The sequence below is a fragment of the Parus major genome, chromosome 9 (assembly GCF_001522545.3).
Source record: "Parus major isolate Abel chromosome 9, Parus_major1.1, whole genome shotgun sequence".
Lineage (NCBI taxonomy): Eukaryota > Metazoa > Chordata > Aves > Passeriformes > Paridae > Parus > Parus major.
In genome coordinates this window covers 6,373,623-6,385,745 of record NC_031778.1, presented here as the reverse complement: position 1 = coordinate 6,385,745, position 12,123 = coordinate 6,373,623, and the positions used below count along the sequence as shown (strand labels likewise).

The 12,123-nt window shown below is 41.7% G+C and overlaps 1 protein-coding gene across 10 annotated transcripts in view; it reads right to left on the bottom strand.

Moving 5' to 3' along the window:
* Positions 1-12,123, bottom strand: part of DGKD (diacylglycerol kinase delta) — a 67,895-nt gene that overhangs the window by 13,461 nt on the left and 42,311 nt on the right. For all 10 annotated transcript variants that reach the window (XM_033516747.1, XM_015637260.2, XM_015637259.1 and 7 more), the window contains 13 exons: positions 11,962-12,087; positions 10,800-10,902; positions 10,113-10,275; positions 7,984-8,092; positions 7,113-7,252; positions 6,221-6,305; positions 5,577-5,671; positions 5,398-5,497; positions 4,970-5,243; positions 2,949-3,110; positions 2,088-2,216; positions 1,024-1,120; positions 624-734 (listed from right to left, as the gene is read on the bottom strand). In XM_033516747.1, coding sequence (XP_033372638.1) covers positions 624-734; positions 1,024-1,120; positions 2,088-2,216; positions 2,949-3,110; positions 4,970-5,243; positions 5,398-5,497; positions 5,577-5,671; positions 6,221-6,305; positions 7,113-7,252; positions 7,984-8,092; positions 10,113-10,275; positions 10,800-10,902; positions 11,962-12,087 — 1,694 coding nt within the window. The remainder of the gene's footprint in view (positions 1-623; positions 735-1,023; positions 1,121-2,087; positions 2,217-2,948; positions 3,111-4,969; positions 5,244-5,397; positions 5,498-5,576; positions 5,672-6,220; positions 6,306-7,112; positions 7,253-7,983; positions 8,093-10,112; positions 10,276-10,799; positions 10,903-11,961; positions 12,088-12,123) is intronic.

The following is a 12,123-nucleotide window of genomic DNA, read 5'->3' as shown; positions in this document are numbered from 1 at the left end:
ACCTGCTACCTAAACCACAAAGGTGTTTTGCTTCCTAAAGGGTCAATTGCTCCTAGTGGTCACTGTGCTAGGACACTACTTCCCTTTAAATAAATGTCATGAAGGAATCAAGCACGAGTAACAGACACTACCAGAAACATGCACAGACTGCCCTGGCACAGAACTTGTCCATCTCATACACCAGGACATCAACAGTGCTCAGCTGTATTAGCTCATATATAGCAAATGTAGCCAATTCCAGGCTACACAAAGCATCCTGTAGTTGGTCAAGTATTCAAAATGCCAAACCTGTGGTTTATACTGAGTCAGGATCAACACCAAAACCAGCCTCTGCCACATTTAGAACTGAGATGTACTTCTCTCATAGCTAAATAGCAAGCCCAGGAGAAAAATCTGTGTGTGAGATGACATATATAGAACCAATGTGCCAAATCTGCACCAATGTAGCAACTTAAATACCTTATAGCACAATGAATCAGTAATAAATCAGTAACTTATCTCTTCCATCATGATTTCAAGCCTTGAAGGAGCATTATGTAGACAATACAAATAATGCTAAATAGGTGTATTTAGCACATTGTACACAGTCAGCTTGAAAACCACACAGAAGCATGAATGATCACCTGCATTTCTCTGGGTGCTCATCACGTTTGTTGTTGAAGTCCAAAGAAATCTTTGCATCCAGTCCGATTCCAAAGTAATTATTCATGACACATTTCTCTGTGTAACATTCACTGCCAAACAGAAGAACAAAAGTTCCACTCATAAGTCTCGGTACCATTTGCTGCGTTTCTCACACAGAATCAGTTAGATTGGAAAAGACCAAGCCCAACTGTGTCAGATGTGTCACTGCATGTGTAATTCCATAAACTGCTCCTTAAACCCTAGAATCCAGCATATAGATCCATTTATGTAACTCCAGGCTGCTGCAGCCCATTACTTTGATCCATAACCTAATCCCCCTCTGCTGAGGTTTGTTTGCAAATGCCCACTCCCTCCCTTCAAGCTCCTGAGCATACTTACAGATTTTCAGGCTCAGAGTTAAAGGGATCCGCATGGATCAACAATCGGCTGATGACAGAGCTCCCAGGCAAAGAACCTGACATGCCAGCCCGGATATCTGGAGCAAAATTGACCATGGAAAAGAGCATGACTAATAATAAGCAGAAAACAGGTAACTTCAATCTCAAAGACAAGATAACAAGAGTTGATACATTTTTCCCTGTCATTCATGAAGAAAGAAAACAGCATTAGTGCTTTCTTTCACTCCAGAGGTCAGTTCTTTTGACAGGGAGAAGGGTTTCTGGGACTGCCTGCAGGGTTTCTGACTGACAGTGTACTGCCTAAGGCTAGCAGCAAAGTTGTATAGAATCATGGAAAAGGGAAATAGGAGTGTACTCTGCAGCAGCTTTTTTGCTTCAAGGTGAGACATGTAATATTCCTGATACAGTGAATAGAGAAAAGGAAAAGGAGCAGGACTGAAGCTATAATCCAAGTTGTTCAAGAATTACCGCCTCCTGCTTCTTAAATTATTAACTGGTGACCCACAAATAATAGGTTTGTCAGAGAGAAAGGAAATTACTTGCTTCCAGAAGGAGCAATTTCAACAAGTAATTTGGGCAAAGAGATGGAAAGATGCTTTCTTTCACAGTGATGGGAAGAAGTTGCTGCACATCATGAAGGAGGTGGAATTCTGCTGGGTCTGTGCGCTTCCAGTCACTTTAGCCTTGATATAAAAGAACTGCTGCTCCCAACCTATGGCTGCCATTCTTCACAAACCTTTCTCAACAGCATCATCTCTCTCTTCTCATAGTTACTTTGAGATAAGTATCTCCTTGCAATTGGTATCTAAATTCTGCCACTTCATGGCATTAATAAAAACCTGTGTCTTAGCTACAAACTGGAAACTACTACAGCTCATTCCAAGCCTCCACTTGCAGTTATCCACAAAGGGATTTCTCTCATGGTTGACCCTGCACATCTGGCAGGACAATCTCATGTTTTCACATGGGGACTGCAGCCTGTGCTGCAGTCACCCATGCTCCAATTGGCTGCCTCAGTGGGAAGTGGTGGGTGTTAACACTTACTTGGGTAGAGGATTTTTGTGTTCAGCATTGGCAAGTTGTCCCGGCTTCCTGTCTGGGGAGGAAGGGATGCAGAGCTGCCCAGTGACAAACTTCCTTTGTTTATTAGTCTTTCACAAGGAGACTTGGAGGCTGTAAAGCAAAACACAAACTTAGATATTGACAAACATAGTGCTGTGATTCAGACCAGCACAGGCCAAACAGCAAGACTGGGTTAGGAATCACTCAACAGCAAAACACTTGAGCTCCTATAAAACAAAAAATTGACAGAATCAGTCATTAAGAGACACAGATGTCATATACATGCTGCTGGGAAACCCAACAGATTGGAAGTACAAAATGCCACAAGAAAAATATTAGAAACAGAGATGAGAAAAAGCTGGTGCCAGCAGCACAACAGACAGGGTATTTGGCTCCAAATCAATACTTGGGGAAATTCCAAATGTATCTGCAGTGATCAGGGATCTCTAACAAATTACTTGTATAACACAGTTATTAAAGCAAACTGGCTGCTGTTCACTGTCATCTACAAAGGATGACGTGAAAAGTGCTCAGGACTGTCCTTGTCCAAGCACTGAAAGCCAAGGGAACCCAGATTACTAGCTAAGGGGCAAGAAAATTTCTGAATCTTAGACTTCATATACTAAGATCATGGACCAGCCATGAGAGATGTAGCAAAAAAATGGGATGTATAATGCACAGGCTAGAACACAGAAATGTGCAAGGCCTGAAGAGCAATCATGCAAAATTTTGAGAAGAACAGAACACAGAAATGAATACACATTACACTTTCATCCATTTTTACAGCTAACAGAATTGTAATCTATAGGCAAGAAATGCATGGTGGCAGCTCCAGAGCAGTACCTTTCCTCTGGCTCCTCCCCTTGGACATGCCATAGCTGCTGCTGTGTGATGACTGCATGGAAATCTTATCCTCATTCCTCAGCTCCTTGCCCTCCTCAGAGGCTGAGAGACTAAGGAGGAAGCCCTCTTGCTCCTGCGTCTGGGCATTCTGCTCATCTACAGCTGTATGAAGACATAAAGTAGGTGAGTGCCTCACAGCTCTTCTGGCAAGGAATACCTCCTACTCATGTAAATAACAACAGGATGGGACTCTAAATGTCCCGATTCCTTAAAGGAAAGAACAGGAATAACACAAAGCTTTCCTTTATCATTTATCTCAGCTCTGCTCTGGAGAGCTTTTGGAACCAGGTTGGCTTAGCCTCCTTGTTCTCTTTGCTGAGCTCTTTAGCAGTGGGGCTCTAAATAGAAATGTCTATTTTTAATTCCACAGGTACTCAGGCATTCTGAGATGTAAACTGTGCTAGAGGTGATGGGCTTCCATTTATTTGCACTTAGATGTTGCCAGGAATTCTAACCAGACAGACATGAAATGATCAATGAATTTCCTGTTTGTTCAATCTGTAGTGGTGCAATAACATAAGGCACTTGAAAAGGGAACTTAGAACACATGTAATCAAAAAGGAAGAAAATAGCAGTCAGTAAAAACCAATACAATCAATGCAATCGGATCGCAACTTTGGAAGAAAAACAGTTTGGAAAAGTTGAACAAACACATCTGAAATGTAACTGAAGTTTGCTCGAGAGCTGGTAAGATTTAAGTGCTAGCATGCTGCCTAAAGAAATCAAAACTTCCTTTGCATGCAATCAACAGGTCTCTTCCTCCCCAGCATCCCCTGTCAGGGCACAGCACTGAATGCTCTCAGCTGCTCTACCAGCTCACTGCCTGCACATCTCACACCTTTCTTTCAGTCTCTTCCTCTCCCTTGTGCTGACCCTGTAGTTCATCAGAACTCCCCACAAAGCAATCCAACCAATTTGCACAGCGGAAACAGGAACACTCCTGGATGGAATAAGCAAATTGCTTGGGCTCCAAAAGAACTTCACAAACATTAAACTGGCCTAAGGTAATGTATTTGTTTTGGTTTAGGGTGAATTTGGGAGACAACTTTGCAGCAGCAAAGTGAGGGAGCAGTGAGGTCAAGGCCTCCTACTTCACCAGAAGCAGGCTGTTTGCTTCACTTCCACTATTCACCTTCAGCAAATATTGTACACAGTGCTGGAAATCCAAGCAACATTGCAATGATTTGTAACTTACTACACAGCTGTTCAGAGTGCACACCTGGGTGTGCACAGATGCTACATTTGTAACTTCAATGCTTTTATCTCCAGTAACAATCTGTTAAGTACTTCCTTTGGTCTCAGTTAACCCCCAGCTTTAGGAGTAACTTGCCTTTAAAAGGAAAAGAACCTTGGAGCATTGGGATGTGTGTCTGGAGAAAGACAAGGGTCAAGACGTGGAGAAGATGGTCACCTGCCTAAGATGTTAACATCAGAACAGAACTGACTTGCATTAAAGGGCAGTATTATGAGTTTTTCCCAAGGACAAAGCTCATTTAAGAAGTTCCTGCCTACTTCTGCAGCTGTACCACAGCAATGTTTTGCTGGGCTCTGCTATAAAGAGATTGAAACAATTAAAGTTAAAATACTTAAAATCCCTTCCTCCCAAGTATTTTCAGATCTGTTTTACAGCAAGGCCACACAGAGAGCTGCACTGACACAATTGCAGTATGGGTGGGGACAGACAGGAAATGCAAATTAACAGTGTGGGAGGGTAGGAACTTCCTAAACCAGTCCACTGGAAGAAAATACACCCTGAATTTCAGACTCATTTATCAAGAAATGTTCCCAAAAGGGGAGCTTGGCAGAGATGACACTGAAACTAAATGGTCAGGCTTACTGAATAGTTTCTCTAGTTCAGGAAAGCTGCTTTCAATAAAGAAGCCTACTGCCCCCAAAATAAAGGAAATTTATAGTTCTTAAGAGGCTGTAGGAAGTGACAAGCAGGGCTCCTGATGGGTTACCTTTCTCTGCATGCTCTATTATCTGGCGAATGGCTTTTTTCAAGCTGTTGGCTCTCAGCATGAGCTGCTCTCGGGGACGGAATATCTGGGGCCGTGCAGTGCATGCTGAGCCCACCGAGAGCTCGCTCGAAGAGTCACCAGCACTGCCCGACCCATCCCCGTCCTCTGTCTCCTCTGCAATAGTGGGAGGAGGGTTGGGCAGAGAGGAAGACGCTTGAGCTTCATCATTCAGTGTCTTCAGCAATGAGTCCAGCTTCTCCTTCAGGACAGAGCACTACATAAAGAAGAACGACATTTGAGTAGAACTAACAGTTGCCTCGGTAGCTCATTCTTTTAGTGTTAACTGAATTGCTGCCATCCCAGTTGTCTGAAAACAGAGCAGTTTTACACTTCAGAAGTAGAAACCCAAACATCTTTTCAAATTTTACCTTCCTGGCCATGACTTCTGACTCCTCTGAGCTTTCTGTTGCCTTCTCATAGGCTTTCCCTACTCGAGCCACAAAATCCTTCACTGTCTCACAAAGCACCCTAGACAAACAAAATCATGCAAGGATTATCACAGGATTTTCACAGTGCAATTCAGAGTAGTTGTCATCTAAGTACTCACTTGGCTGAGGAGATCACCACTGAATGTTGATCAGAAGTCAAAATTTTGGACAAATGAGCAGCCACAGAATCTTCATAGCAGAGAATCTTCTGCACCTGTTGACAGTCAGAAAGAAGCCAAAGGGGTGCTGCTTCCCAGCCCTACAACATTTGTTGTGAAATCCTGGCTCCTCTGAGGGTACCTATCACTCCACAGATTCTTTTTGCCCTGAAAAAGTTCCACAGTCCAGGGCTCTGTTACTTACTGAAGACCTGGATCTGATGAGGAAGCTAATTCTGAACCTACAAATCATCAGCAATTCAGTTCTTAAGAGTCTCCAATCAACTGCAAAGCTAAAAGCACTGGGGCTTTTCGTGACTGCTATGCAGCTTGACACTATTTCAACAGCTTGACGTTATGAAGCAAATAAAAGGCAGTAATTTCCTTTCTCTTTCATTCCAAAGTATCTTCTCCTCATCCCTCATTATGGTTGTCGACTCTGGTAACCCAACCTCCATCTTTCTCCATAATATTTCACTGACTTAAAGCCCCAGATCTTAGCAGCTCTGGCTCAGCTCTGCTTCACTGGAGCTCTGCCACAGCCTCCTATCTTGTGTGCTTCAAGGCTGGTGCTCCAGTCCCCTGCCCCTCTCCTGGAAAGGTACCTCTGAATTCTCACTGCAGTCTTCAGTGACTGTGGAAGTAGAGGCCTGGCGAGGGAGTTTGGTTTCATACACCATGATGCTCCACCTGTTGAAAATCGTACTTGTCACTACAATGCAGATGGTTTCCTCTGTTATCCAAACATACCAGGTTAGAACCTCAAAGCAGAACAAACCGCACCTTGGGGAGCCACCACTGATACAAAGAAGCCACAGAATGACAATGGAAATACAGAAGGGCTTAAATGGGGAAGGAAGTATGACACTATGAACAAGTATTCTACAGCACAGGGAACATCTCTGTACTTCTTCCCTCTCCACAAAAATTCAGTTGGCATTACTTGATTCAACGTAAGAGATGCCAAGATGCAACTTGAAAGACATAAAACCATTTGAAATGTACAAAGATATACAGGAGGTATCAATACCAAGAGTAGACATCTACTTCGACATTTAGCTTTCATTTCTAAGCCAAGCTCAAGATAAATTGGTTTAGATTTACCAAGAAGAAATTGCTGGGAAAAAAAGTCATGACTTTAAGGCTTTCTTAGATTACAACATAAGTTTGTTTTCAAACTAGTACAAAGGCTGACAAATTGAATTAATGGGGACTCTGGGACAGTAGAGAGAACCCAGATAATATCACTTGATATCTGATAATATCTTGATATCTGGAACCCAGATAATTTCACTTGCTACTGTTCTGCAGCAGAGACATGGAAAGCCAGACCACTTCCTCCTGCTAGCAGGTTACAGTAGATTATAAATTACAAAGTGTTATCTGGGATTAGTAAAAGGTCCAGAAACCTGGCAGAGTCAGGACTGCCCTGTTTTCCTGGAAGGATATCTTCACACAACTCTTGAAGATCAGATGATGTTAGTGATGATTACTCACCTGTCCAGCATTTTGGTACTGGCCCTCTCCAGCTTCTCCAGGATCTGCGGAAGCTGGGTATCATCATCACAAGCAGAACCCCAGCCTAAAACACGGGCAAGGTCATTCCCTGTTCCCAAGGGCAGCACTCCCAGCTGACACTGTGTTAGAGAAAAGGAAAATAAAAGTCATATTCAAATGGGGAAACACGAGCCACAAATAGCCATGAGTAACATGACTAATTCTTTCACACACCAATCACTGGGAAACAGTTAATCCCAGGGTGAGAGAAAGTAACTGGATGGGGAAAACAGCCAGAAGAGTATACAATTAAGGAAAAATTTCCTCTACTTTTGGTTGTAAATTGGAGCATTTTACAGCTACCAGCTCAATGAGCACCTCACTGTAGTAAACCTCCTGGAGGTTTATATTTAGCCATCAGGTGGTGCCATTGTGTTTCTGTAAAATTAGCACAGACAGCTCCCAGGCAAAACACGGTATGATATCTCTACCCCAGTGAAGTTTCTGCCTATCCTTTAGGCTCAGATACTATACAATGAGAATTAAAGGGAACAGAGCATAACCCATGCGGAACTTCCAAGTTTTCTAACCACAGCCCTTTCAGAGCACGTCTCTGCTGGCAACAGAGCAGGAATACTCAGACCTACTCCAAAAGTTGGATCTTGTGGAGGAACACTGGAGACAGGCATAAAGAATTAATCTATTACTGGATTAATTTCTTGTAGAAAAGTAATGCAAGAGCACTGCTATGGTAAGCTTTCAGCAGCTTCAGTCCTGGGGCGAATGACATCTGCATGACCAAGGAAAGTCCTCTTCAGCCCCTGCTGTTGTTATTTCATTCCTTCATCCAACCAAGCTCTTGGGCAGGTACCTGCTTGTGAAGGTTGAGGCTATCAATTTCAGAGAGAACCCAGCCAACACTTCCGTCCCCACCACAAACTAGAATCCGGAAAGTGTCAAATTTCTGGAATAAGCGTAAACTACAGAGAAGAGAAAGAAAAAAGCAAGAGGGAAAAACAATCAGCTGTTACAGAAAGAAATGATAATTCCAATCCAGATAATAAACATGGCAGCGTTGCTTAAAGTAGGCACTGATTTTGCAATGAATACAGGTCACTGCCAGATTACAGATGAATTAAAATGGTTATAATTAAGGGATTATAAATACAGCTAAGCAATTTACAATACCTATTCACTACAGAAATATCTCCCAAGACATACTCATTTACTAAAGCAGGGCACTCTGTCTTTACAGAATGGGAGACAAGCATGTGATAGCTTTTTATCCATTGAAATAACTCCTTCTTGCAGCCTTGCTGCATCCAGCCTAACACTAGTTATTCATCAGTTCTAAGTGCTCTGATGTCACTGCCTTGACATAGCCACAACAATTAAAGCAAAGCTTCAAGACGGGGATCTTCATGCAGTTAATCAGCCATGAGACAACTGCAAGAGGCTGTAAAACATTACAAGCTTTAGTCCTTCTGGGAAAGCAACATAAATCACTGCTCTGCTGCCTTGACTGTCCCACAGGCAGGCAAACAGCTCACCAGCGTTAATTTCTCATTCACCCTTTCCAGAATAATAAAAACAACCTCTTCTGTTTGAAGGTGTGCTTCCTACTGAACATTTGTGAGATCTGCTCCTGCTTTTATTTTGGCTTTGTACATATGTTTTTTTACTATTATTATCTAAACAGGATTTGCTGTAGTACATGAAAATCCCTATTTTATCAAGTGTTGCTGACACACAAAGATGACTACCAGAAATGACAACATCTTATAGTACAAGTCTGACTACCATCAGCTGAAAACATTCAAATTATCAAGAAGCAGGCTTTACCCTGTACCATCACTTCCTTTTTAAGCAAATATATAAGAGCAGCTGTTTTAGAAGTGTGCACCACAGCTCAAGAAGGTAATTGATTCCTTCCTCTCCATTGCTACTTAAAAGCAAAATTCCTCGTGACAGTCAGTCCCGCTGGGGAGGGGAACAAGAAAAGTACTTAATTCTACAAGTCTTTTATAAATTATTTTTCAGCCAAACACATTCCCTCAACATAACACTGCAGTTTTAAATACCAGTGTTTTGCAATATGCTATGGCAAAGAACCACAACAGTTCTCAGGAGAATCCAATGATCACTCATCCAGGAACAGATGCTCCCAGATTTAGCCCCCTGCATCTACAGATCTAGTCAAACATTTGGAGTCACTGTGAGGAAAAGATGAGGGAAATTCACCTTGTGTTGGCTCTTATTTTAAGGAGCACCAAGTAATGACAAAAGTTACTTAAATCTGATGCAACAGAAAAACATTTGGAAGTGGGCAAACTAAAGACCAAACTCTTTTTTAAGCGAGAGTTACATAAATACACAAAATAAATTTATTTCACAGCACTCACTTTCTTTTATATCCACACATATTCTCACATAATTTGGCAAAAAGTCTGGAACAGATCCTAGGGCAGAACCAACTTTACCAAACACACTCATAAGAGATCTCTCCACAACATCACCACAAAGTCTTTGAGGGATGGAAGCTTCACAGACTTCTCAGGTAAGTTGTATCTCAATAATTCTCATCTTAGCAATATTAATTTGCTATCTATGACATCTGTCTATTCACTTGAGTTAACTGAAATTAACCCTTCTTAACAGGATGCCTGTTACAAGACTGCGGACAAGTCTTCTTATGGATTCAAGCTTTCCATCTTTGGTCTTCTTCCAGGGGAGTGTTTCTGGAATTCCCTCCAAATGCCTCAAGCTGTCCTGCTATTACTGATGAATGGATATAATAACTCTTCTGACAGTATTTTTCGTTTTAACTAAACAATAACACTTAACACAGAGAGAGGAAAACCCTCCCAAACCTCATGTTGTTTTTTTTTTCTCTGAGGAATAGGTTCGCTGTTACATTTGAGGATGAGCTTAATCAAATAAATCCCTCATACTTTCTGGGTATTTATAAGGAATTTTTGTTTCCATAGAATATCTGCCTACCCAAGGTGAGGTCCTCCATTCATGAGGTCAAAGACCTGGGCTGGATTCAGCAGCTGTTTGAATCTTCGTAGAAATTTTACGCCTTGGTTGTCTCCACTTTTTGAGTTAACAAAGACCAACAAAGGGCTTGTGCAAGACGGTGGACAAGTAGCTTTCCAGAAACCTGTTGAGGCAAAGGGAAGGGAGAGGAAGGAAAAGCCAAGAGATGTGAAGCTGCCCATGGGGGTGGATGGAGAGAAAAACCAACAGCCCACACCCCAGCCCAGCTATGAAGCAGTTTATATTTTCCCTGTGCTTATGGCACTCACTGGGTGAATGCCAAACATGCACAGCCCTGAATCCAGCATGAACCGCACCTCATGCTGCCAAATGTCACATTTATCTCCTAGCAGCATGCCAAAATTTTCAGCTTCCCCAACCTTCCCAAATTGCTTCTGCAATATTGTTATTATCAATAAATTCAATCAGCTGCAGCTCAGCAAACACTGAAATTACAGGGAGATAAACTGAATTTTGAAAAGCAAAGCAAACAGTTCACTGCCATACTCAGCAATGGCTTCCAGTGGTGAGTTTCAGCAACAGCAAAAGCAGAATTTTCAGCTGACAGAACCTGACATTAATAGTGCCAGCTGAAGTGACTGCAACAGAGAGGAAGAGAAAGAAGTGCTACTTACTAGGAACACTTACCATCTGAATCAATGCTGTTAAGAGCAGTAGGAGGAATGACAGACACTTTGCAGAGCCCTAGAGGGCACTTGTTTGGCAACAACTCTTTACATGCTGTGTGTACCTGGAAACACCACCAAAAAAGAATGGTACAGACTCTTTTGGACACCATGGTATATCTCTTAAAGCCATCCAAAAGAAGTTGTAAGAGGAAGAAAGGTGGAGGGGGTGATCACCAAAAAATGTCAATTGATGAATTTATTGATAAAGTTATTTTAAGAATTATCTAATCAGAGCCTTCTATGAATTCTCTTCTTTCCATTAGTATGTACTTTCCTGCCATTTGAATTTATGAGAACAGCACTTTGAGTGCTGAGAGAACCAGATACCAGATTCTGTGACTTTAGGAGCCTTCAGGCATTCTGCTTTCAAAATCCTGGCCTCAGCTGAGAGATCTGAAGTAGCAACAAAAGAAAAGGGTGGGAACTCAAGACAACAAGAGAGAAAAAAAAAAAAAAAAAAGCAGGAAGAGATGAGGGACATAAGAGGTAAGAAAAAAAATAGATTAATGAAGCCACCCAAAAAAGGAAATACAAAGTGGAGCAGGGCTTTTCTGGTACATAAAGACTGCAAGATAGAGAGTTTGCTTGACATTTGAGCCTCCCATTCTAAAAACATATTTTGTGATACTTCTTTTACTAGTATTATAGACAACCGGAAACATAACAAGATCTGTATCTCTTCAGTGGTTAGGCAAGAGTAATCTATTGCAACAGAAGGGAAATTGTTATTATAAAAATAGCTGAGTATTCTTTATAGTTTGTTGCACCTTTTCAACCTGTAGAAATAACAAATAATGGCTCCTTAAAATCCAGTGCAGTCCATGACTGAAGCTTTGATTCATGTCTGTTGTAATGAGATTCTTCTATGAAAGCTCACTCTCAAAATAAAATGAGCTTGGCTAGAAGCTGGATACTTTTTTCAGGTCTTGCTTTTATGTATCACAGCAACACTTCTTAGCATAAATTAAATTTCTATTTCTTGCAGAACAATAAAGTCCTTCATGGCAAACACTGACAGCATGGTTAGAGATCTTATTCCAAGCAAGTGTCATTAAAAGAACATACCACAGATCTAATCAAAACCTGTCCTTTACTGAAATGATCACAGTTATTCAACTCACCATGGCTTTGCACCATAGGCAGCGCCAGTCTTGCAAACGCAGGACACTGCCACAGGTTTTATCACACACAGTGCATTTGGCACTAACAGGCAGGTTTCCTTCCAGCCACTGATGTGGCATTGAGATCTGCAAAAAGTACAGAGGGACAGAAGCTTAAAGATA